This window comes from Trichoplusia ni, unplaced genomic scaffold, assembly GCF_003590095.1.
Source record: "Trichoplusia ni isolate ovarian cell line Hi5 unplaced genomic scaffold, tn1 tig00004085, whole genome shotgun sequence".
Lineage (NCBI taxonomy): Eukaryota > Metazoa > Arthropoda > Insecta > Lepidoptera > Noctuidae > Trichoplusia > Trichoplusia ni.
This window is the reverse complement of record NW_020800508.1, coordinates 10-25,804: the sequence shown is the minus strand read 5'-3', so window position 1 is coordinate 25,804 and position 25,795 is coordinate 10. Positions and strand designations below refer to the sequence as shown.

Below are 25,795 nucleotides of genomic sequence, written 5' to 3'. Positions count from 1 at the left end.
TTTCAGAAAAATGTAAATAATTCGCAGACTATCAAGAACATGAACTATTGAAGACTGCTATCTTTAGTTCTCCGGGCGTCTTATTGAAGCTAACATTTTCAGTGTGTCTTGGTTGCTAACTTCAATAATACGTCCGGGGTGCTGAAGGTTACTTCTAGAAGAATAACAAGCTATAAAGGTTCCAGTCAGATAAGAATTGGATACAGGATCGGAAGCATCGTGAATACTACTCTGTCTTTAGTTCTCCGGGCGTCTTGTTGAAGCTAACATTTTCGTGCGCTTTCGATGCTAACTTCAATAATACGTCCGGGGCGTTAAAGCCTTTCTGACCGAAGAATTACAACAGCTCAACAAGTCTTACTGCTTATTCTCGCTTAATAACACTTGTAGTTGTTCTCTAGTTTCCCATTGAAACAGTATTCAAATACTGCCTAGCAGAACAACCAAACGAAAAAAAAAAAACAAGTAGAATAATGACTTTTGTTTGTAGTACAGGTGTACTTGGTATTTGAATGTTGTCGTTTTTTGAAACACTTTTGTTTAACACTTATTTTTTTTACTTGCGTTTAATGTGGTAATGTAATATAATGTCCGCCTCATTTTGTTCATCAGGAAAGAATAACCGTGTCGCCATGAAGATCTAATGACTTGAGTTCTTCGGGCGTCTTATTGAAACTAATATTTCCGAGTCACCTAAATGTTAACTTGAATAATACGCCCGGGGCGCTGAAGGTATTATATTCCTCAAGGAGAAGATTTTTATACTTTGCTGAAGAAACTTCTTCCCCGTGAAGAACCGAAGACTGCTATCTTTAGGTCTCCAGGCGTTTTATTGAAGATAACATTTTCAGTGCGTATGGGTTGCTAACTTCAATAATACGTCCGGAGCGCTTGAGGTTGTCTTCTAGAAGATTCACAATAGATGCAGATAACTCAAATCAATGTTTACGTGATTTTCGTTTTTTGTATTTTAAATGTGTAACTTTTCAGTGGTCGTTTCCGTCGTCGTTGAATTTTAACTTTTATGTGTCTGTGTTATTTGTTTGTGTGTTTTGTATTTTTGCCATATTTTTTAAGTCCATGTTATTTGTGCTCTAACCCTTTTTAGATTGTTATTATTTGAGAATCAACTTATCAATCAATCAAAGCTTGCGCTTATCTAACTACTTATATGACGTGTTGTACTGATGTCGATCCTTGTTCTTAACATGCAGTGGGTGACCCAAGGCACGGAGATGTTCAACCAGAAGCCAGAGCGCGGCATCGAGTTCCTGCAGGAGCATGGAGTGCTGACCACGCCGCTAGACCCGCACGAAGTCGCCATCTTCCTCAGAGAAAACCCGGATTTGGACAAGAAAATGATTCGTGAGTTTCATTGCCTAAATTGCCTAGTTTCTTTGCTTAAAGTTCAATGTTTTTTTTGTAATGTTTCAATAAAAAACGATTTCATTAATTGACCACTTAATATTTGTAGTAAGTTCCACCTACCCATTCATAGACTTAAGAAATAAAAAGGTTTATATTTATTTCTACATGTATGGATTCGATTTTAGTTTTGCCCAGAAAGTTTCTCGTAAATACGACATGGACTTATTTGTCGCTATCTCGTTGTACCAGGTGAATATATCTGCAAGCGCTCGTCTCGCGGTGAAGACGAGGACGGTGGTCCCTCAGTCCTGGGCGCCTTCGCCGACATCTTCGACTACGCCGGCTTGAGGATCGACCAGGCTCTGCGACTGTATCTGGAGACATTCAGACTGCCCGGAGAAGCACCACTCAACTTCCTCGTTATGGAACGATTCGCTGAACGGTGGCATGTCAGTAATATTCATTTTCTTGCTTTGCGATTTTTCACCAAATGACATATTATCTCTCTTTTGCTCATTTCATTCTTTTGTCAATTGAAATGCTATGCGGTAGTACTCCTACGATTTTATTTAACTATGGGTCTATGCGGTATGTAGACATTTAGCTCATAATAAAAAATAAAAAAAAACATACGAGATTGATTCTTGAAGTAGTTCTCGCCCCCACATCAGATAGTTTCTTATCAAAAGCACAGTATTTTCATATAACATTCGTTGTGTCTCATACAGAGCACGAACGGAGACCCATCCGCGAATACTGACGCGGCCTTCCGGCTGGTCTACTCCGTGATCATGCTGAACATGGACCAGCACAACCACAACGCCAAGAAACTCAACGTGCCCATGACCGTCGAGGACTTTGTCAAGAACCTCAGGGGGCTGAATGGATCTGAGGATTTCGATCAAATCATGCTTGAAGCTATATTCCATTCTATCAAGTGGGTTGTTTCTATTTGACTGAAATTTGATTAATAAATGAATTTGATCCGGCTTAGAAGATGGGTTAAGTCTTGTGTAGTAAAATAAAATTATATTCGAGATGGTTTTGCTATTATCCTGGAAAAGGGTCTCAGTTAGTCATAGCCCGAAATGTTAAATTTCGTTGTTATGGTTTTGTGGTTCACACAGGTTGAATTGCAATTATTGAAATCCTTCATGAATCATAAGTAAATGATACCTATGAAACTAGTAGGAGTACAAATATTTTAATTTTAACACAATGCTATATATTATGAATAATTCGTTAATTGACCTTTTAACTTACCTTTTCCTAGGAACGAAGAAATGGTGATGCCAGCGGAACGTACCGGTCTTGTACGTGAAGCTTACCTCTGGCGCGTGCTGCAGCATCGTGGCGCTGGTAACGGCACCCGCTACCGCGCAGTGCCCGCCCACCACCAGCACCACGCGAGGCTGCTCACTGTCGCCTGCCCGCCCACCGTAAGTACCGCCCACATAACAACTACAACCTGTGGATGGATAAAATAGGGAATGATAACGTTTGAGTGCAAACATTTTTTGTCATAAATTACCATACAAAAGGTAAAAAAAAAATGAAAAGCACTTAAAAAAAGGACAAAATGTAACTCTACTTCTTGACATATTTTAAAATATAAAAAACTTTTTAATATTATAAAAAAAAAAACATATGTCGATGGATAAATCTCAAGATTTGAAGACACCGAGATCAAGATAAGACAATCCCTATCCCGGAGACGATTTTGATTTAATCCTTCAGTTTATTGTAACGATTAATTCAAAATCGTCTGCGGCGTGGTGGACTATTACTACATAGACACACAAGAAACAGCGGCAAGAATATGAAGACCACATAACTCGATTTCGTTTAATTTCTTTAATAAATGGTTGATGAACCTTGTGTTAGTCTGAACGGGGCTTTCGGACGCGTTTGACGTATCTCAATCTCAATATTGGTCAGTATGATAACTAAAACGGTATTGAACGCGGTTAGTTGCATTTTTTATTGATTTGTGTTTATGAGGAAATGTCACTTAAATTCGTTTTAGTTTGATTTAGTGGCGTTAACGATTGTAGAAATGTCGCTTCGCGTTACTTATCTGAAACCTTGCAACTGAACGGCTTTTGCTAAAGGATCTGCTTCACGACTTGCGATATTTCCTCATCAAATTACTAGCGCCATCTTGTGTTATTTTTCTTTTTAGTACGTTCTGGGTCTACAGGTTATGGAATGGTTCCAGAATGTCTTGCTGGACTTATTACATAACTTAAAGTTTATTATTAAAAAAAAAAATGTGTAATGTTTTTAGTTTTTATTGATATTGATGTTTTCGTAAGTTTCTTTACTCCGGAATTACTTTCGAATTAAGTCGTTTAGGCTTCACTGTGACACAAAAAACTTTGTAACAGTCTTCCCTGGGGCGATAAAGATTTGTATTTGCTGTTCTGTGTGTAAATAACTGTATCTATTGAATTAATATATTTAATTAACCGCATTTCCTTTTTCTTTTGTGAATTTGTGAGTAGTGCCTTAGTAACGTACCTATATCTAATATTAATTTAGCAAGCAAAACTTATTAATTTTAGATTTAGACTGATTCTAATGATAATGATACCCCAGATGACGGCACTGTCAGCAGCCTTCGAGCGCGCATCACCACCTACCGTCGAGGAGTTGGAGACCAACAAGTCTCGGGAGACGGGAGCCTTGATGGCACTGAACGGACTCGAACGCTGCGCCTCCCTTATCGCAAGACTACCATAAGTTTCATAAAAAAATTAAAATATAACTCTCGAATTAAAGTCATTAAGGACCCGCGTGTCGCCGGAGGTTTCATAGACGTTCAAATCACATACTCAAATGTCAGTCAGACATTCGAATGGTCCGTGTATCATGTAAATTAATGTTTGTTATTGGTTTAGCTCACGGTATTTTCTAAGCGATTATTATATTACTTTTTGTATATAATTTTATTTGTAGGAGTAGCACTGGGCCAGTCCAGCAAGGCGCAGTTTGCTCTACGCCGCGCATGCGCAGCGGCGGTGCGACACGCGGACTGCGTGCGCGACTCGCGGCGCCATCTGCTGGAGATTGTCAAGACACTTTATATTGGACGGCTCTTACCTAAGGTAGTGTATTACTAATAGTATTGTATGTTTTCAGAAAAATGTAAATAAATTCGCAGACTATCAAGAACATGAACTATTGAAGACTGCTATCTTTAGTTCTCCGGGCGTCTTATTGAAGCTAACATTTTCAGTGTGTCTTGGTTGCTAACTTCAATAATACGTCCGGGGTGCTGAAGGTTACTTCTAGAAGAATAACAAGCTATAAAGGTTCCAGTCAGATAAGAATTGGATACAGGATCGGAAGCATCGTGAATACTACTCTGTCTTTAGTTCTCCGGGCGTCTTGTTGAAGCTAACATTTTCGTGCGCTTTCGATGCTAACTTCAATAATACGTCCGGGGCGTTAAAGCCTTTCTGACCGAAGAATTACAACAGCTCAACAAGTCTTACTGCTTATTCTCGCTTAATAACACTTGTAGTTGTTCTCTAGTTTCCCATTGAAACAGTATTCAAATACTGCCTAGCAGGAACAACCAAACGAAAAAAAAAAAACAAGTAGAATAATGACTTTTGTTTGTAGTACAGGTGTACTTGGTATTTGAATGTTGTCGTTTTTTGAAACACTTTTGTTTAACACTTATTTTTTTTACTTGCGTTAATGTGGTAATGTAATATAATGTCCGCCTCATTTTGTTCATCAGGAAAAGAATAACCGTGTCGCCATGAAGATCTAATGACTTGAGTTCTTCGGGCGTCTTATTGAAACTAATATTTCCGAGTCACCTAAATGTTAACTTGAATAATACGCCCGGGCGCTGAAGGTATTATATTCCTCAAGGAGAAGATTTTTATACTTTGCTGAAGAAACTTCTTCCCCGTGAAGAACCGAAGACTGCTATCTTTAGGTCTCCAGGCGTTTTATTGAAGATAACATTTTCAGTGCGTATGGGTTGCTAACTTCAATAATACGTCCGGAGCGCTTGAGGTTGTCTTCTAGAAGATTCACAATAGATGCAGATAACTCAAATCAATGTTTACGTGATTTTCGTTTTTTGTATTTTAAATGTGTAACTTTTCAGTGGTCGTTTCCGTCGTCGTTGAATTTTACTTTTATGTGTCTGTGTTATTTGTTTGTGTGTTTTGTATTTTGCCATATTTTTTAAGTCCATGTTATTTGTGCTCTAACCCTTTTTAGATTGTTATTATTTGAGAATCAACTTATCAATCAATCAAAGCTTGCGCTTATCTAACTACTTATATGACGTGTTGTACTGATGTCGATCCTTGTTCTTAACATGCAGTGGGTGACCCAAGGCACGGAGATGTCAACCAGAAGCCAGAGCGCGCATCGAGTTCCTGCAGGAGCATGGAGTGCTGACCACGCCGCTAGACCCGCACGAAGTCGCCATCTTCCTCAGAGAAAACCCGGATTTGGACAAGAAAATGATTCGTGAGTTTCATTGCCTAAATTGCCTAGTTTCTTTGCTTAAAGTTCAATGTTTTTTTTGTAATGTTTCAATAAAAAACGATTTCATTAATTGACCACTTAATATTTGTAGTAAGTTCCACCTACCCATTCATAGACTTAAGAAATAAAAAGGTTTATATTTATTTCTACATGTATGGATTCGATTTTAGGTTTGCCCAGAAAGTTTCTCGTAAATACGACATGGACTTATTTGTCGCTATCTCGTTGTACCAGGTGAATATATCTGCAAGCGCTCGTCTCGCGGTGAAGACGAGGACGGTGGTCCCTCAGTCCTGGGCGCCTTCGCCGACATCTTCGACTACGCCGGCTTGAGGATCGACCAGGCTCTGCGACTGTATCTGGAGACATTCAGACTGCCGGAGAAGCACCACTCAACTTCCTCGTTATGGAACGATTCGCTGAACGGTGGCATGTCAGTAATATTCATTTTCTTGCTTTGCGATTTTTCACCAAATGACATATTATCTCTCTTTTGCTCATTTCATTCTTTGTCAATTGAAATGCTATGCCGGTAGTACTCCTACGATTTTATTTAACTATGGGTCTATGCGGTATGTAGACATTTAGCTCATAATAAAAAATAAAAAAAAACATACGAGATTGATTCTTGAAGTAGTTCTCGCCCCCACATCAGATAGTTTCTTATCAAAAGCACAGTATTTTCATATAACATTCGTTGTGTCTCATACAGAGCACGAACGGAGACCCATCCGCGAATACTGACGCGGCCTTCCGGCTGGTCTACTCCGTGATCATGCTGAACATGGACCAGCACAACACAACGCCAAGAAACTCAACGTGCCCATGACCGTCGAGGACTTTGTCAAGAACCTCAGGGGGCTGAATGGATCTGAGGATTTCGATCAAATCATGCTTGAAGCTATATTCCATTCTATCAAGTGGGTGTTTCTATTTGACTGAAATTTGATTAATAAATGAATTTGATCCGGCTTAGAAGATGGGTTAAGTCTTGTGTAGTAAAATAAAATTATATTCGAGATGGTTTTGCTATTATCCTGGAAAAAGGTCTCAGTTAGTCATAGCCCGAAATGTTAAATTTCGTTGTTATGGTTTTGTGGTTCACACAGGTTGAATTGCAATTATTGAAATCCTTCATGAATCATAAGTAAATGATACCTATGAAACTAGTAGGAGTACAAATATTTTAATTTTAACACAATGCTATATATTATGAATAATTCGTTAATTGACCTTTTAACTTACCTTTTCCTAGGAACGAAGAAATGGTGATGCCAGCGGAACTACCGGTCTTGTACGTGAAGCTTACCTCTGGCGCGTGCTGCAGCATCGTGGCGCTGGTAACGGCACCCGCTACCGCGCAGTGCCCGCCCACCACCAGCACCACGCGAGGCTGCTCACTGTCGCCTGCCCGCCCACCGTAAGTACCGCCCACATAACAACTACAACCTGTGGATGGATAAAATAGGGAATGATAACGTTTGAGTGCAAACATTTTTTGTCATAAATTACCATACAAAAGGTAAAAAAAAAAATGAAAAGCACTTAAAAAAAGGACAAAATGTAACTCTACTTCTTGACATATTTTAAATATAAAAAACTTTTTAATATTATAAAAAAAAAACATATGTCGATGGATAAATCTCAAGATTTGAAGACACCGAGATCAAGATAAGACAATCCCTATCCCGGAGACGATTTTGATTTAATCCTTCAGTTTATTGTAACGATTAATTCAAAATCGTCTGCCGGCGTGGTGGACTATTACTACATAGACACACAAGAAACAGCGGCAAGAATATGAAGACCACATAACTCGATTTCGTTTAATTTCTTTAATAAATGGTTGATGAACCTTGTGTTAGGTCTGAACGGGGCTTTCGGACGCGTTTGACGTATCTCAATCTCAATATTGGTCAGTATGATAACTAAAACGGTATTGAACGCGGTTAGTTGCATTTTTTATTGATTTGTGTTTATGAGGAAATGTCACTTAAATTCGTTTAGTTTGATTTAGTGGCGTTAACGATTGTAGAAATGTCGCTTCGCGTTACTTATCTGAAACCTTGCAACTGAACGGCTTTTGCTAAAGGATCTGCTTCACGACTTGCGATATTTCCTCATCAAATTACTAGCGCCATCTTGTGTTATTTTTCTTTTTAGTACGTTCTGGGTCTACAGGTTATGGAATGGTTCCAGAATGTCTTGCTGGACTTATTACATAACTTAAAGTTTATTATTAAAAAAAAAAAATGTGTAATGTTTTAGTTTTTATTGATATTGATGTTTTCGTAAGTTTCTTTACTCCGGAATTACTTTCGAATTAAGTCGTTTAGGCTTCACTGTGACACAAAAAACTTTGTAACAGTCTTCCCTGGGGCGATAAAGATTTGTATTTGCTGTTCTGTGTGTAAATAACTGTATCTATTGAATTAATATATTTAATTAACCGCATTTCCTTTTTCTTTTGTGAATTTGTGAGTAGTGCCTTAGTAACGTACCTATATCTAATATTAATTTAGCAAGCAAAACTTATTAATTTTAGATTTAGACTGATTCTAATGATAATGATACCCCAGATGACGGCACTGTCAGCAGCCTTCGAGCGCGCATCACCACCTACCGTCGAGGAGTTGGAGACCAACAAGTCTCGGGAGACGGGAGCCTTGATGGCACTGAACGGACTCGAACGCTGCGCCTCCCTTATCGCAAGACTACCATAAGTTTCATAAAAAAATTAAAATATAACTCTCGAATTAAAGTCATTAAGGACCCGCGTGTCGCCGGAGGTTTCATAGACGTTCAAATCACATACTCAAATGTCAGTCAGACATTCGAATGGTCCGTGTATCATGTAAATTAATGTTTGTTATTGGTTTAGCTCACGGTATTTTCTAAGCGATTATTATATTACTTTTTGTATATAATTTTATTTGTAGGAGTAGCACTGGGCCAGTCCAGCAAGGCGCAGTTTGCTCTACGCCGCGCATGCGCAGCGGCGGTGCGACACGCGGACTGCGTGCGCGACTCGCGGCGCCATCTGCTGGAGATTGTCAAGACACTTTATATTGGACGGCTCTTACCTAAGGTAGTGTATTACTAATAGTATTGTATGTTTTCAGAAAAATGTAAATAAATTCGCAGACTATCAAGAACATGAACTATTGAAGACTGCTATCTTTAGTTCTCCGGGCGTCTTATTGAAGCTAACATTTTCAGTGTGTCTTGGTTGCTAACTTCAATAATACGTCCGGGGTGCTGAAGGTTACTTCTAGAAGAATAACAAGCTATAAAGGTTCCAGTCAGATAAGAATTGGATACAGGATCGGAAGCATCGTGAATACTACTCTGTCTTTAGTTCTCCGGGCGTCTTGTTGAAGCTAACATTTTCGTGCGCTTTCGATGCTAACTTCAATAATACGTCCGGGGCGTTAAAGCCTTTCTGACCGAAGAATTACAACAGCTCAACAAGTCTTACTGCTTATTCTCGCTTAATAACACTTGTAGTTGTTCTCTAGTTTCCCATTGAAACAGTATTCAAATACTGCCTAGCAGGAACAACCAAACGAAAAAAAAAAAACAAGTAGAATAATGACTTTTGTTTGTAGTACAGGTGTACTTGGTATTTGAATGTTGTCGTTTTTTGAAACACTTTTGTTTAACACTTATTTTTTTTACTTGCGTTTAATGTGGTAATGTAATATAATGTCCGCCTCATTTTGTTCATCAGGAAAGAATAACCGTGTCGCCATGAAGATCTAATGACTTGAGTTCTTCGGGCGTCTTATTGAAACTAATATTTCCGAGTCACCTAAATGTTAACTTGAATAATACGCCCGGGGCGCTGAAGGTATTATATTCCTCAAGGAGAAGATTTTTATACTTTGCTGAAGAAACTTCTTCCCCGTGAAGAACCGAAGACTGCTATCTTTAGGTCTCCAGGCGTTTTATTGAAGATAACATTTTCAGTGCGTATGGTTGCTAACTTCAATAATACGTCCGGAGCGCTTGAGGTTGTCTTCTAGAAGATTCACAATAGATGCAGATAACTCAAATCAATGTTTACGTGATTTTCGTTTTTTGTATTTTAAATGTGTAACTTTTCAGTGGTCGTTTCCGTCGTCGTTGAATTTTAACTTTTATGTGTCTGTGTTATTTGTTTGTGTGTTTTGTATTTTTGCCATATTTTTTAAGTCCATGTTATTTGTGCTCTAACCCTTTTTAGATTGTTATTATTTGAGAATCAACTTATCAATCAATCAAGCTTGCGCTTATCTAACTACTTATATGACGTGTTGTACTGATGTCGATCCTTGTTCTTAACATGCAGTGGGTGACCCAAGGCACGGAGATGTTCAACCAGAAGCCAGAGCGCGGCATCGAGTTCCTGCAGGAGCATGGAGTGCTGACCACGCCGCTAGACCCGCACGAAGTCGCCATCTTCCTCAGAGAAAACCCGGATTTGGACAAGAAAATGATTCGTGAGTTTCATTGCCTAAATTGCCTAGTTTCTTTGCTTAAAGTTCAATGTTTTTTTTGTAATGTTTCAATAAAAAACGATTTCATTAATTGACCACTTAATATTTGTAGTAAGTTCCACCTACCCATTCATAGACTTAAGAAATAAAAAGGTTTATATTTATTTCTACATGTATGGATTCGATTTTAGGTTTGCCCAGAAAGTTTCTCGTAAATACGACATGGACTTATTTGTCGCTATCTCGTTGTACCAGGTGAATATATCTGCAAGCGCTCGTCTCGCGGTGAAGACGAGGACGGTGGTCCCTCAGTCCTGGGCGCCTTCGCCGACATCTTCGACTACGCCGGCTTGAGGATCGACCAGGCTCTGCGACTGTATCTGGAGACATTCAGACTGCCCGGAGAAGCACCACTCAACTTCCTCGTTATGGAACGATTCGCTGAACGGTGGCATGTCAGTAATATTCATTTTCTTGCTTTGCGATTTTTCACCAAATGACATATTATCTCTCTTTTGCTCATTTCATTCTTTTGTCAATTGAAATGCTATGCGGTAGTACTCCTACGATTTATTTAACTATGGGTCTATGCGGTATGTAGACATTTAGCTCATAATAAAAAATAAAAAAAACATACGAGATTGATTCTTGAAGTAGTTCTCGCCCCCACATCAGATAGTTTCTTATCAAAAGCACAGTATTTTCATATAACATTCGTTGTGTCTCATACAGAGCACGAACGGAGACCCATCCGCGAATACTGACGCGGCCTTCCGGCTGGTCTACTCCGTGATCATGCTGAACATGGACCAGCACAACCACAACGCCAAGAAACTCAACGTGCCCATGACCGTCGAGGACTTTGTCAAGAACCTCAGGGGGCTGAATGGATCTGAGGATTTCGATCAAATCATGCTTGAAGCTATATTCCATTCTATCAAGTGGGTTGTTTCTATTTGACTGAAATTTGATTAATAAATGAATTTGATCCGGCTTAGAAGATGGGTTAAGTCTTGTGTAGTAAAATAAAATTATATTCGAGATGGTTTTGCTATTATCCTGGAAAAAGGTCTCAGTTAGTCATAGCCCGAAATGTTAAATTTCGTTGTTATGGTTTTGTGGTTCACACAGGTTGAATTGCAATTATTGAAATCCTTCATGAATCATAAGTAAATGATACCTATGAAACTAGTAGGAGTACAAATATTTTAATTTTAACACAATGCTATATATTATGAATAATTCGTTAATTGACCTTTTAACTTACCTTTTCCTAGGAACGAAGAAATGGTGATGCCAGCGGAACGTACCGGTCTTGTACGTGAAGCTTACCTCTGGCGCGTGCTGCAGCATCGTGGCGCTGGTAACGGCACCCGCTACCGCGCAGTGCCCGCCCACCACCAGCACCACGCGAGGCTGCTCACTGTCGCCTGCCCGCCCACCGTAAGTACCGCCCACATAACAACTACAACCTGTGGATGGATAAAATAGGGAATGATAACGTTTGAGTGCAAACATTTTTTGTCATAAATTACCATACAAAAGGTAAAAAAAAAATGAAAAGCACTTAAAAAAAGGACAAAATGTAACTCTACTTCTTGACATATTTTAAAATATAAAAAACTTTTTAATATTATAAAAAAAAAACATATGTCGATGGATAAATCTCAAGATTTGAAGACACCGAGATCAAGATAAGACAATCCCTATCCCGGAGACGATTTTGATTTAATCCTTCAGTTTATTGTAACGATTAATTCAAAATCGTCTGCGGCGTGGTGGACTATTACTACATAGACACACAAGAAACAGCGGCAAGAATATGAAGACCACATAACTCGATTTCGTTTAATTTCTTTAATAAATGGTTGATGAACCTTGTGTTAGTCTGAACGGGGCTTTCGGACGCGTTTGACGTATCTCAATCTCAATATTGGTCAGTATGATAACTAAAACGGTATTGAACGCGGTTAGTTGCATTTTTTATTGATTTGTGTTTATGAGGAAATGTCACTTAAATTCGTTTTAGTTTGATTTAGTGGCGTTAACGATTGTAGAAATGTCGCTTCGCGTTACTTATCTGAAACCTTGCAACTGAACGGCTTTTGCTAAAGGATCTGCTTCACGACTTGCGATATTTCCTCATCAAATTACTAGCGCCATCTTGTGTTATTTTTCTTTTTAGTACGTTCTGGGTCTACAGGTTATGGAATGGTTCCAGAATGTCTTGCTGGACTTATTACATAACTTAAAGTTTATTATTAAAAAAAAAATGTGTAATGTTTTTAGTTTTTATTGATATTGATGTTTTCGTAAGTTTCTTTACTCCGGAATTACTTTCGAATTAAGTCGTTTAGGCTTCACTGTGACACAAAAAACTTTGTAACAGTCTTCCCTGGGGCGATAAAGATTTGTATTTGCTGTTCTGTGTGTAAATAACTGTATCTATTGAATTAATATATTTAATTAACCGCATTTCCTTTTTCTTTTGTGAATTTGTGAGTAGTGCCTTAGTAACGTACCTATATCTAATATTAATTTAGCAAGCAAAACTTATTAATTTTAGATTTAGACTGATTCTAATGATAATGATACCCCAGATGACGGCACTGTCAGCAGCCTTCGAGCGCGCATCACCACCTACCGTCGAGGAGTTGGAGACCAACAAGTCTCGGGAGACGGGAGCCTTGATGGCACTGAACGGACTCGAACGCTGCGCCTCCCTTATCGCAAGACTACCATAAGTTTCATAAAAAAATTAAAATATAACTCTCGAATTAAAGTCATTAAGGACCCGCGTGTCGCCGGAGGTTTCATAGACGTTCAAATCACATACTCAAATGTCAGTCAGACATTCGAATGGTCCGTGTATCATGTAAATTAATGTTTGTTATTGGTTTAGCTCACGGTATTTTCTAAGCGATTATTATATTACTTTTTGTATATAATTTTATTTGTAGGAGTAGCACTGGGCCAGTCCAGCAAGGCGCAGTTTGCTCTACGCCGCGCATGCGCAGCGGCGGTGCGACACGCGGACTGCGTGCGCGACTCGCGGCGCCATCTGCTGGAGATTGTCAAGACACTTTATATTGGACGGCTCTTACCTAAGGTAGTGTATTACTAATAGTATTGTATGTTTTCAGAAAAATGTAAATAAATTCGCAGACTATCAAGAACATGAACTATGAAGACTGCTATCTTTAGTTCTCCGGGCGTCTTATTGAAGCTAACATTTTCAGTGTGTCTTGGTTGCTAACTTCAATAATACGTCCGGGGTGCTGAAGGTTACTTCTAGAAGAATAACAAGCTATAAAGGTTCCAGTCAGATAAGAATTGGATACAGGATCGGAAGCATCGTGAATACTACTCTGTCTTTAGTTCTCCGGGCGTCTTGTTGAAGCTAACATTTTCGTGCGCTTTCGATGCTAACTTCAATAATACGTCCGGGGCGTTAAAGCCTTTCTGACCGAAGAATTACAACAGCTCAACAAGTCTTACTGCTTATTCTCGCTTAATAACACTTGTAGTTGTTCTCTAGTTTCCCATTGAAACAGTATTCAAATACTGCCTAGCAGGAACAACCAAACGAAAAAAAAAAAACAAGTAGAATAATGACTTTTGTTTGTAGTACAGGTGTACTTGGTATTTGAATGTTGTCGTTTTTTGAAACACTTTTGTTTAACACTTATTTTTTTTACTTGCGTTTAATGTGGTAATGTAATATAATGTCCGCCTCATTTTGTTCATCAGGAAAGAATAACCGTGTCGCCATGAAGATCTAATGACTTGAGTTCTTCGGGCGTCTTATTGAAACTAATATTTCCGAGTCACCTAAATGTTAACTTGAATAATACGCCCGGGGCGCTGAAGGTATTATATTCCTCAAGGAGAAGATTTTTATACTTTGCTGAAGAAACTTCTTCCCCGTGAAGAACCGAAGACTGCTATCTTTAGGTCTCCAGGCGTTTTATTGAAGATAACATTTTCAGTGCGTATTGGTTTCTAACTTCAATAATACGTCCGGAGCGCTTGAGGTTGTCTTCTAGAAGATTCACAATAGATGCAGATAACTCAAATCAATGTTTACGTGATTTTCGTTTTTTGTATTTTAAATGTGTAACTTTTCAGTGGTCGTTTCCGTCGTCGTTGAATTTTAACTTTTATGTGTCTGTGTTATTTGTTTGTGTGTTTTGTATTTTTGCCATATTTTTTAAGTCCATGTTATTTGTGCTCTAACCCTTTTTAGATTGTTATTATTTGAGAATCAACTTATCAATCAATCAAAGCTTGCGCTTATCTAACTACTTATATGACGTGTTGTACTGATGTCGATCCTTGTTCTTAACATGCAGTGGGTGACCCAAGCACGGAGATGTTCAACCAGAAGCCAGAGCGCGGCATCGAGTTCCTGCAGGAGCATGGAGTGCTGACCACGCCGCTAGACCCGCACGAAGTCGCCATCTTCCTCAGAGAAAACCCGGATTTGGACAAGAAAATGATTCGTGAGTTTCATTGCCTAAATTGCCTAGTTTCTTTGCTTAAAGTTCAATGTTTTTTTTGTAATGTTTCAATAAAAAACGATTTCATTAATTGACCACTTAATATTTGTAGTAAGTTCCACCTACCCATTCATAGACTTAAGAAATAAAAAGGTTTATATTTATTTCTACATGTATGGATTCGATTTTAGTTTTGCCCAGAAAGTTTCTCGTAAATACGACATGGACTTATTTGTCGCTATCTCGTTGTACCAGGTGAATATATCTGCAAGCGCTCGTCTCGCGGTGAAGACGAGGACGGTGGTCCCTCAGTCCTGGGCGCCTTCGCCGACATCTTCGACTACGCCGGCTTGAGGATCGACCAGGCTCTGCGACTGTATCTGGAGACATTCAGACTGCCCGGAGAAGCACCACTCAACTTCCTCGTTATGGAACGATTCGCTGAACGGTGGCATGTCAGTAATATTCATTTTCTTGCTTTGCGATTTTTCACCAAATGACATATTATCTCTCTTTTGCTCATTTCATTCTTTTGTCAATTGAAATGCTATGCGGTAGTACTCCTACGATTTTATTTAACTATGGGTCTATGCGGTATGTAGACATTTAGCTCATAATAAAAAATAAAAAAAAACATACGAGATTGATTCTTGAAGTAGTTCTCGCCCCCACATCAGATAGTTTCTTATCAAAAGCACAGTATTTTCATATAACATTCGTTGTGTCTCATACAGAGCACGAACGGAGACCCATCCGCGAATACTGACGCGGCCTTCCGGCTGGTCTACTCCGTGATCATGCTGAACATGGACCAGCACAACCACAACGCCAAGAAACTCAACGTGCCCATGACCGTCGAGGACTTTGTCAAGAACCTCAGGGGGCTGAATGGATCTGAGGATTTCGATCAAATCATGCTTGAAGCTATATTCCATTCTATCAAGTGGGTTGTTTCTATTTGACTGAAATTTGATTAATAAATGAATTTGATCCGGCTTAGAAGATGGGTTAAGTCTTGTGTAGTAAAATAAAATTATATTCGAGATGGTTTGCTATTATCCTGGAAAAAGGTCTCAGTTAGTCATAGCCCGAAATGTTAAATTTCGTTGTTATGGTTTTGTGGTTCACACAGGTTGAATTGCAATTATTGAAATCCTTCATGAATCATAAGTAAATGATACCTATGAAACTAGTAGGAGTACAAATATTTTAATTTTAACACAATGCTATATATTATGAATAATTCGTTAATTGACCTTTTAACTTACCTTTTCCTAGGAACGAAGAAATGGTGATGCCAGCGGAACGTACCGGTCTTGTACGTGAAGCTTACCTCTGGCGCGTGCTGCAGCGTCGTGGCGCTGGTAACGGCACCCGCTACCGCGCAGTGCCCGCCCACCACCAGCACCACGCGAGGCTGCTCACTGTCGCCTGCCCGCCCACCGTAAGTACCGCCCACATAACAACTACAACCTGTGGATGGATAAAATAGGGAATGATAACGTTTGAGTGCAAACATTTTTTGTCATAAATTACCATACAAAAGGTAAAAAAAAAATGAAAAGCACTTAAAAAAAGGACAAAATGTAACTCTACTTCTTGACATATTTTAAAATATAAAAAACTTTTTAATATTATAAAAAAAAAAACATATGTCGATGGATAAATCTCAAGATTTGAAGACACCGAGATCAAGATAAGACAATCCCTATCCCGGAGACGATTTTGATTTAATCCTTCAGTTTATTGTAACGATTAATTCAAAATCGTCTGCGGCGTGGTGGACTATTACTACATAGACACACAAGAAACAGCGGCAAGAATATGAAGACCACATAACTCGATTTCGTTTAATTTCTTTAATAAATGGTTGATGAACCTTGTGTTAGTCTGAACGGGGCTTTCGGACGCGTTTGACGTATCTCAATCTCAATATTGGTCAGTATGATAACTAAAACGGTATTGAACGCGGTTAGTTGCATTTTTTATTGATTTGTGTTTATGAGGAAATGTCACTTAAATTCGTTTTAGTTTGATTTAGTGGCGTTAACGATTGTAGAAATGTCGCTTCGCGTTACTTATCTGAAACCTTGCAACTGAACGGCTTTTGCTAAAGGATCTGCTTCACGACTTGCGATATTTCCTCATCAAATTACTAGCGCCATCTTGTGTTATTTTTCTTTTTAGTACGTTCTGGGTCTACAGGTTATGGAATGGTTCCAGAATGTCTTGCTGGACTTATTACATAACTTAAAGTTTATTATTAAAAAAAAAAATGTGTAATGTTTTTAGTTTTTATTGATATTGATGTTTTCGTAAGTTTCTTTACTCCGGAATTACTTTCGAATTAAGTCGTTTAGGCTTCACTGTGACACAAAAAACTTTGTAACAGTCTTCCCCGGGGCGATAAAGATTTGTATTTGCTGTTCTGTGTGTAAATAACTGTATCTATTGAATTAATATATTTAATTAACCGCATTTCCTTTTTCTTTTGTGAATTTGTGAGTAGTGCCTTAGTAACGTACCTATATCTAATATTAATTTAGCAAGCAAAACTTATTAATTTTAGATTTAGACTGATTCTAATGATAATGATACCCCAGATGACGGCACTATCAGCAGCCTTCGAGCGCGCATCACCACCTACCGTCGAGGAGTTGGAGACCAACAAGTCTCGGGAGACGGGAGCCTTGATGGCACTGAACGGACTCGAACGCTGCGCCTCCCTTATCGCAAGACTACCATAAGTTTCATAAAAAAATTAAAATATAACTCTCGAATTAAAGTCATTAAGGACCCGCGTGTCGCCGGAGGTTTCATAGACGTTCAAATCACATACTCAAATGTCAGTCAGACATTCGAATGGTCCGTGTATCATGTAAATTAATGTTTGTTATTGGTTTAGCTCACGGTATTTTCTAAGCGATTATTATATTACTTTTTGTATATAATTTTATTTGTAGGAGTAGCACTGGGCCAGTCCAGCAAGGCGCAGTTTGCTCTACGCCGCGCATGCGCAGCGGCGGTGCGACACGCGGACTGCGTGCGCGACTCGCGGCGCCATCTGCTGGAGATTGTCAAGACACTTTATATTGGACGGCTCTTACCTAAGGTAGTGTATTACTAATAGTATTGTATGTTTTCAGAAAAATGTAAATAAATTCGCAGACTATCAAGAACATGAACTATTGAAGACTGCTATCTTTAGTTCTCCGGGCGTCTTATTGAAGCTAACATTTTCAGTGTGTCTTGGTTGCTAACTTCAATAATACGTCCGGGGTGCTGAAGGTTACTTCTAGAAGAATAACAAGCTATAAAGGTTCCAGTCAGATAAGAATTGGATACAGGATCGGAAGCATCGTGAATACTACTCTGTCTTTAGTTCTCCGGGCGTCTTGTTGAAGCTAACATTTTCGTGCGCTTTCGATGCTAACTTCAATAATACGTCCGGGGCGTTAAAGCCTTTCTGACCGAAGAATTACAACAGCTCAACAAGTCTTACTGCTTATTCTCGCTTAATAACACTTGTAGTTGTTCTCTAGTTTCCCATTGAAACAGTATTCAAATACTGCCTAGCAGGAACAACCAAACGAAAAAAAAAAAAACAAGTAGAATAATGACTTTTGTTTGTAGTACAGGTGTACTTGGTATTTGAATGTTGTCGTTTTTTGAAACACTTTTGTTTAACACTTATTTTTTTACTTGCGTTTAATGTGGTAATGTAATATAATGTCCGCCTCATTTTGTTCATCAGGAAAGAATAACCGTGTCGCCATGAAGATCTAATGACTTGAGTTCTTCGGGCGTCTTATTGAAACTAATATTTCCGAGTCACCTAAATGTTAACTTGAATAATACGCCCGGGGCGCTGAAGGTATTATATTCCTCAAGGAGAAGATTTTTATACTTTGCTGAAGAAACTTCTTCCCCGTGAAGAACCGAAGACTGCTATCTTTAGGTCTCCAGGCGTTTTATTGAAGATAACATTTTCAGTGCGTATTGGTTGCTAACTTCAATAATACGTCCGGAGCGCTTGAGGTTGTCTTCTAGAAGATTCACAATAGATGCAGATAACTCAAATCAATGTTTACGTGATTTTCGTTTTTTGTATTTTAAATGTGTAACTTTTCAGTGGTCGTTTCCGTCGTCGTTGAATTTTAACTTTTATGTGTCTGTGTTATTTGTTTGTGTGTTTTGTATTTTTGCCATATTTTTTAAGTCCATGTTATTTGTGCTCTAACCCTTTTTAGATTGTTATTATTTGAGAATCAACTTATCAATCAATCAAAGCTTGCGCTTATCTAACTACTTATATGACGTGTTGTACTGATGTCGATCCTTGTTCTTAACATGCAGTGGGTGACCCAAGGCACGGAGATGTTCAACCAGAAGCCAGAGCGCGGCATCGAGTTCCTGCAGGAGCATGGAGTGCTGACCACGCCGCTAGACCCGCACGAAGTCGCCATCTTCCTCAGAGAAAACCCGGATTTGGACAAGAAAATGATTCGTGAGTTTCATTGCCTAAATTGCCTAGTTTCTTTGCTTAAAGTTCAATGTTTTTTTTGTAATGTTTCAATAAAAAACGATTTCATTAATTGACCACTTAATATTTGTAGTAAGTTCCACCTACCCATTCATAGACTTAAGAAATAAAAAGGTTTATATTTATTTCTACATGTATGGATTCGATTTTAGGTTTGCCCAGAAAGTTTCTCGTAAATACGACATGGACTTATTTGTCGCTATCTCGTTGTACCAGGTGAATATATCTGCAAGCGCTCGTCTCGCGGTGAAGACGAGGACGGTGGTCCCTCAGTCCTGGGCGCCTTCGCCGACATCTTCGACTACGCCGGCTTGAGGATCGACCAGGCTCTGCGACTGTATCTGGAGACATTCAGACTGCCCGGAGAAGCACCACTCAACTTCCTCGTTATGGAACGATTCGCTGAACGGTGGCATGTCAGTAATATTCATTTTCTTGCTTTGCGATTTTTCACCAAATGACATATTATCTCTCTTTTGCTCATTTCATTCTTTTGTCAATTGAAATGCTATGCGGTAGTACTCCTACGATTTTATTTAACTATGGGTCTATGCGGTATGTAGACATTTAGCTCATAATAAAAAATAAAAAAAAACATACGAGATTGATTCTTGAAGTAGTTCTCGCCCCCACATCAGATAGTTTCTTATCAAAAGCACAGTATTTTCATATAACATTCGTTGTGTCTCATACAGAGCACGAACGGAGACCCATCCGCGAATACTGACGCGGCCTTCCGGCTGGTCTACTCCGTGATCATGCTGAACATGGACCAGCACAACCACAACGCCAAGAAACTCAACGTGCCCATGACCGTCGAGGACTTTGTCAAGAACCTCAGGGGGCTGAATGGATCTGAGGATTTCGATCAAATCATGCTTGAAGCTATATTCCATTCTATCAAGTGGGTTGTTTCTATTTGACTGAAATTTGATTAATAAATGAATTTGATCCGGCTTAGAAGATGGGTTAAGTCTTGTGTAGTAAAATAAAATTATATTCGAGATGGTTTTGCTATTATCCTGGAAAAAGGTCTCAGTTAGTCATAGCCCGAAATGTTAAATTTCGTTGTTATGGTTTTGTGGTTCACACAGGTTGAATTGCAATTATTGAAATCCTTCATGAATCATAAGTAAATGATACCTATGAAACTAGTAGGAGTACAAATATTTTAATTTTAACACAATGCTATATATTATGAATAATTCGTTAATTGACCTTTTAACTTACCTTTTCCTAGGAACGAAGAAATGGTGATGCCAGCGGAACGTACCGGTCTTGTACGTGAAGCTTACCTCTGGCGCGTGCTGCAGCGTCGTGGCGCTGGTAACGGCACCCGCTACCGCGCAGTGCCCGCCCACCACCAGCACCACGCGAGGCTGCTCACTGTCGCCTGCCCGCCCACCGTAAGTACCGCCCACATAACAACTACAACCTGTGGATGGATAAAATAGGGAATGATAACGTTTGAGTGCAAACATTTTTTGTCATAAATTACCATACAAAAGGTAAAAAAAAAATGAAAAGCACTTAAAAAAAGGACAAAATGTAACTCTACTTCTTGACATATTTTAAAATATAAAAAACTTTTTAATATTATAAAAAAAAAAACATATGTCGATGGATAAATCTCAAGATTTGAAGACACCGAGATCAAGATAAGACAATCCCTATCCCGGAGACGATTTTGATTTAATCCTTCAGTTTATTGTAACGATTAATTCAAAATCGTCTGCGGCGTGGTGGACTATTACTACATAGACACACAAGAAACAGCGGCAAGAATATGAAGACCACATAACTCGATTTCGTTTAATTTCTTTAATAAATGGTTGATGAACCTTGTGTTAGTCTGAACGGGGCTTTCGGACGCGTTTGACGTATCTCAATCTCAATATTGGTCAGTATGATAACTAAAACGGTATTGAACGCGGTTAGTTGCATTTTTTATTGATTTGTGTTTATGAGGAAATGTCACTTAAATTCGTTTTAGTTTGATTTAGTGGCGTTAACGATTGTAGAAATGTCGCTTCGCGTTACTTATCTGAAACCTTGCAACTGAACGGCTTTTGCTAAAGGATCTGCTTCACGACTTGCGATATTTCCTCATCAAATTACTAGCGCCATCTTGTGTTATTTTTCTTTTTAGTACGTTCTGGGTCTACAGGTTATGGAATGGTTCCAGAATGTCTTGCTGGACTTATTACATAACTTAAAGTTTATTATTAAAAAAAAAAATGTGTAATGTTTTTAGTTTTTATTGATATTGATGTTTTCGTAAGTTTCTTTACTCCGGAATTACTTTCGAATTAAGTCGTTTAGGCTTCACTGTGACACAAAAAACTTTGTAACAGTCTTCCCGGGGCGATAAAGATTTGTATTTGCTGTTCTGTGTGTAAATAACTGTATCTATTGAATTAATATATTTAATTAACCGCATTTCCTTTTTCTTTTGTGAATTTGTGAGTAGTGCCTTAGTAACGTACCTATATCTAATATTAATTTAGCAAGCAAAACTTATTAATTTTAGATTTAGACTGATTCTAATGATAATGATACCCCAGATGACGGCACTATCAGCAGCCTTCGAGCGCGCATCACCACCTACCGTCGAGGAGTTGGAGACCAACAAGTCTCGGGAGACGGGAGCCTTGATGGCACTGAACGGACTCGAACGCTGCGCCTCCCTTATCGCAAGACTACCATAAGTTTCATAAAAAAATTAAAATATAACTCTCGAATTAAAGTCATTAAGGACCCGCGTGTCGCCGGAGGTTTCATAGACGTTCAAATCACATACTCAAATGTCAGTCAGACATTCGAATGGTCCGTGTATCATGTAAATTAATGTTTGTTATTGGTTTAGCTCACGGTATTTTCTAAGCGATTATTATATTACTTTTTGTATATAATTTTATTTGTAGGAGTAGCACTGGGCCAGTCCAGCAAGGCGCAGTTTGCTCTACGCCGCGCATGCGCAGCGGCGGTGCGACACGCGGACTGCGTGCGCGACTCGCGGCGCCATCTGCTGGAGATTGTCAAGACACTTTATATTGGACGGCTCTTACCTAAGGTAGTGTATTACTAATAGTATTGTATGTTTTCAGAAAAATGTAAATAAATTCGCAGACTATCAAGAACATGAACTATTGAAGACTGCTATCTTTAGTTCTCCGGGCGTCTTATTGAAGCTAACATTTTCAGTGTGTCTTGGTTGCTAACTTCAATAATACGTCCGGGGTGCTGAAGGTTACTTCTAGAAGAATAACAAGCTATAAAGGTTCCAGTCAGATAAGAATTGGATACAGGATCGGAAGCATCGTGAATACTACTCTGTCTTTAGTTCTCCGGGCGTCTTGTTGAAGCTAACATTTTCGTGCGCTTTCGATGCTAACTTCAATAATACGTCCGGGGCGTTAAAGCCTTTCTGACCGAAGAATTACAACAGCTCAACAAGTCTTACTGCTTATTCTCGCTTAATAACACTTGTAGTTGTTCTCTAGTTTCCCATTGAAACAGTATTCAAATACTGCCTAGCAGGAACAACCAAACGAAAAAAAAAAAAACAAGTAGAATAATGACTTTTGTTTGTAGTACAGGTGTACTTGGTATTTGAATGTTGTCGTTTTTTGAAACACTTTTGTTTAACACTTATTTTTTTTACTTGCGTTTAATGTGGTAATGTAATATAATGTCCGCCTCATTTTGTTCATCAGGAAAGAATAACCGTGTCGCCATGAAGATCTAATGACTTGAGTTCTTCGGGCGTCTTATTGAAACTAATATTTCCGAGTCACCTTAATGTTAACTTGAATAATACGCCCGGGGCGCTGAAGGTATTATATTCCTCAAGGAGAAGATTTTTATACTTTGCTGAAGAAACTTCTTCCCCGTGAAGAACCGAAGACTGCTATCTTTAGGTCTCCAGGCGTTTTATTGAAGATAACATTTTCAGTGCGTATTGGTTTCTAACTTCAATAATACGTCCGGAGCGCTTGAGGTTGTCTTCTAGAAGATTCACAATAGATGCAGATAACTCAAATCAATGTTTACGTGATTTTCGTTTTTTGTATTTTAAATGTGTAACTTTTCAGTGGTCGTTTCCGTCGTCGTTGAATTTTAACTTTTATGTGTCTGTGTTATTTGTTTGTGTGTTTTGTATTTTTGCCATATTTTTTAAGTCCATGTTATTTGTGCTCTAACCCTTTTTAGATTGTTATTATTTGAGAATCAACTTATCAATCAATCAAAGCTTGCGCTTATCTAACTACTTATATGACGTGTTGTACTGATGTCGATCCTTGTTCTTAACATGCAGTGGGTGACCCAAGGCACGGAGATGTTCAACCAGAAGCCAGAGCGCGGCATCGAGTTCCTGCAGGAGCATGGAGTGCTGACCACGCCGCTAGACCCGCACGAAGTCGCCATCTTCCTCAGAGAAAACCCGGATTTGGACAAGAAAATGATTCGTGAGTTTCATTGCCTAAATTGCCTAGTTTCTTTGCTTAAAGTTCAATGTTTTTTTTGTAATGTTTCAATAAAAAACGATTTCATTAATTGACCACTTAATATTTGTAGTAAGTTCCACCTACCCATTCATAGACTTAAGAAATAAAAAGGTTTATATTTATTTCTACATGTATGGATTCGATTTTAGGTTTGCCCAGAAAGTTTCTCGTAAATACGACATGGACTTATTTGTCGCTATCTCGTTGTACCAGGTGAATATATCTGCAAGCGCTCGTCTCGCGGTGAAGACGAGGACGGTGGTCCCTCAGTCCTGGGCGCCTTCGCCGACATCTTCGACTACGCCGGCTTGAGGATCGACCAGGCTCTGCGACTGTATCTGGAGACATTCAGACTGCCCGGAGAAGCACCACTCAACTTCCTCGTTATGGAACGATTCGCTGAACGGTGGCATGTCAGTAATATTCATTTTCTTGCTTTGCGATTTTTCACCAAATGACATATTATCTCTCTTTTGCTCATTTCATTCTTTGTCAATTGAAATGCTATGCGGTAGTACTCCTACGATTTTATTTAACTATGGGTCTATGCGGTATGTAGACATTTAGCTCATAATAAAAAATAAAAAAAACATACGAGATTATTCTTGAAGTAGTTCTCGCCCCACATCAGATAGTTTCTTATCAAAAGCACAGTATTTTCATATAACATTCGTTGTGTCTCATACAGAGCACGAACGGAGACCCATCCGCGAATACTGACGCGGCCTTCCGGCTGGTCTACTCCGTGATCATGCTGAACATGGACCAGCACAACCACAACGCCAAGAAACTCAACGTGCCCATGACCGTCGAGACTTTGTCAAGAACCTCAGGGGGCTGAATGGATCTGAGGATTCGATCAAATCATGCTTAAGCTATATTCCATTCTATCAAGTGGGTTGTTTCTATTGACTGAAATTTGATTAATAAATGAATTTGATCCGGCTTAGAAGATGGGTTAAGTCTTGTGTAGTAAAATAAAATTATATTCGAGATGGTTTTGCTATTATCCTGGAAAAGGTCTCAGTTAGTCATAGCCCGAAATGTTAAATTTCGTTGTTATGGTTTTGTGGTTCACACAGGTTGAATTGCAATTATTGAAATCCTTCATGAATCATAAGTAAATGATACCTATGAAACTAGTAGGAGTACAAATATTTTAATTTTAACACAATGCTATATATTATGAATAATTCGTTAATTGACCTTTTAACTTACCTTTTCCTAGGAACGAAGAAATGGTGATGCCAGCGGAACGTACCGGTCTTGTACGTGAAGCTTACCTCTGGCGCGTGCTGCAGCGTCGTGGCGCTGGTAACGGCACCCGCTACCGCGCAGTGCCCGCCCACCACCAGCACCACGCGAGGCTGCTCACTGTCGCCTGCCCGCCCACCGTAAGTACCGCCCACATAACAACTACAACCTGTGGATGGATAAAATAGGGAATGATAACGTTTGAGTGCAAACATTTTTTGTCATAAATTACCATACAAAAGGTAAAAAAAAAATGAAAAGCACTTAAAAAAAGGACAAAATGTAACTCTACTTCTTGACATATTTTAAAATATAAAAAACTTTTTAATATTAAAAAAAAAAAACATATGTCGATGGATAAATCTCAAGATTTGAAGACACCGAGATCAAGATAAGACAATCCCTATCCCGGAGACGATTTTGATTTAATCCTTCAGTTTATTGTAACGATTAATTCAAAATCGTCTGCGGCGTGGTGGACTATTACTACATAGACACACAAGAAACAGCGGCAAGAATATGAAGACCACATAACTCGATTTCGTTTAATTTCTTTAATAAATGGTTGATGAACCTTGTGTTAGTCTGAACGGGGCTTTCGACGCGTTTGACGTATCTCAATCTCAATAT

The 25,795-nt window shown here is 38.9% G+C and overlaps 3 protein-coding genes across 6 annotated transcripts; all 3 read left to right on the top strand.

The window, feature by feature from the left end:
* Nucleotides 1-455: 455 nt before the first annotated feature.
* On the top strand, nucleotides 456-5,736 carry LOC113508195 (Golgi-specific brefeldin A-resistance guanine nucleotide exchange factor 1-like). Of its 4 annotated transcripts, none has more exons than XR_003401994.1 (6): nucleotides 456-1,365; nucleotides 1,618-1,817; nucleotides 2,097-2,305; nucleotides 2,642-2,807; nucleotides 3,967-4,475; nucleotides 5,717-5,736. XR_003401994.1 is itself a non-coding variant. In XM_026891152.1 (5 exons), the coding sequence occupies exons 1-5, from the start codon at nucleotides 1,188-1,190 to the stop codon at nucleotides 4,330-4,332; spliced, it is 759 nt and encodes a 252-aa protein (XP_026746953.1). In that variant the 5' UTR covers nucleotides 456-1,187; the 3' UTR covers nucleotides 4,333-5,056. The 4 variants fall into 4 exon arrangements, 2 of the variants coding, with proteins under 2 accessions (XP_026746953.1, XP_026746952.1); XR_003401995.1 differs by lacking the exon at nucleotides 5,717-5,736 and having other exon boundaries at nucleotides 3,967-4,228; nucleotides 4,327-5,056; XM_026891152.1 differs by lacking the exon at nucleotides 5,717-5,736 and having other exon boundaries at nucleotides 4,327-5,056.
* A 1,508-nt stretch (nucleotides 5,737-7,244) lies between these two features.
* LOC113508196 (Golgi-specific brefeldin A-resistance guanine nucleotide exchange factor 1-like) lies at nucleotides 7,245-13,534 on the top strand. Its single transcript, XM_026891153.1, has 7 exons — nucleotides 7,245-7,303; nucleotides 8,823-8,971; nucleotides 10,214-10,364; nucleotides 10,617-10,816; nucleotides 11,094-11,302; nucleotides 11,639-11,804; nucleotides 12,962-13,534. Exons 3-7 carry the CDS (start codon nucleotides 10,235-10,237, stop codon nucleotides 13,103-13,105), a joined length of 849 nt encoding a protein of 282 aa, XP_026746954.1. The 5' UTR covers nucleotides 7,245-7,303; nucleotides 8,823-8,971; nucleotides 10,214-10,234; the 3' UTR covers nucleotides 13,106-13,534.
* A 1,183-nt stretch (nucleotides 13,535-14,717) lies between these two features.
* LOC113508197 lies at nucleotides 14,718-24,752 on the top strand. The gene is made up of 11 exons (XM_026891154.1): nucleotides 14,718-14,863; nucleotides 15,116-15,315; nucleotides 15,595-15,803; nucleotides 16,139-16,304; nucleotides 19,217-19,367; nucleotides 19,620-19,819; nucleotides 20,099-20,307; nucleotides 20,644-20,809; nucleotides 23,722-23,872; nucleotides 24,125-24,324; nucleotides 24,600-24,752. Exons 1-11 carry the CDS (start codon nucleotides 14,734-14,736, stop codon nucleotides 24,750-24,752), a joined length of 1,935 nt encoding a protein of 644 aa, XP_026746955.1. The 5' UTR covers nucleotides 14,718-14,733.
* The last annotated feature ends 1,043 nt before the right edge of the window (nucleotides 24,753-25,795 follow it).

Coding starts and splice junctions, on each gene's coding strand:
- LOC113508195 (XM_026891151.1), top strand. CDS start 1,188: ATGTCGATCCTTGTTCTTAACATGCAGTGGGTGACCCAAGGCACGGAG. Junction 1,366..1,617: donor TTTGGACAAGAAAATGATTC/GTGAGTTTCATT, acceptor TCGTTGTACCAG/GTGAATATATCTGCAAGCGC. Junction 2,306..2,641: donor GCTATATTCCATTCTATCAA/GTGGGTTGTTTC, acceptor ACCTTTTCCTAG/GAACGAAGAAATGGTGATGC.
- LOC113508196 (XM_026891153.1), top strand. CDS start 10,235: ATGTTCAACCAGAAGCCAGAGCGCGGCATCGAGTTCCTGCAGGAGCAT. Junction 10,365..10,616: donor TTTGGACAAGAAAATGATTC/GTGAGTTTCATT, acceptor TCGTTGTACCAG/GTGAATATATCTGCAAGCGC. Junction 11,805..12,961: donor CTGTCGCCTGCCCGCCCACC/GTAAGTACCGCC, acceptor ATGATACCCCAG/ATGACGGCACTGTCAGCAGC.
- LOC113508197 (XM_026891154.1), top strand. CDS start 14,734: ATGTTCAACCAGAAGCCAGAGCGCGGCATCGAGTTCCTGCAGGAGCAT. Junction 19,820..20,098: donor GATTCGCTGAACGGTGGCAT/GTCAGTAATATT, acceptor TGTCTCATACAG/AGCACGAACGGAGACCCATC. Junction 24,325..24,599: donor GATTCGCTGAACGGTGGCAT/GTCAGTAATATT, acceptor TGTCTCATACAG/AGCACGAACGGAGACCCATC.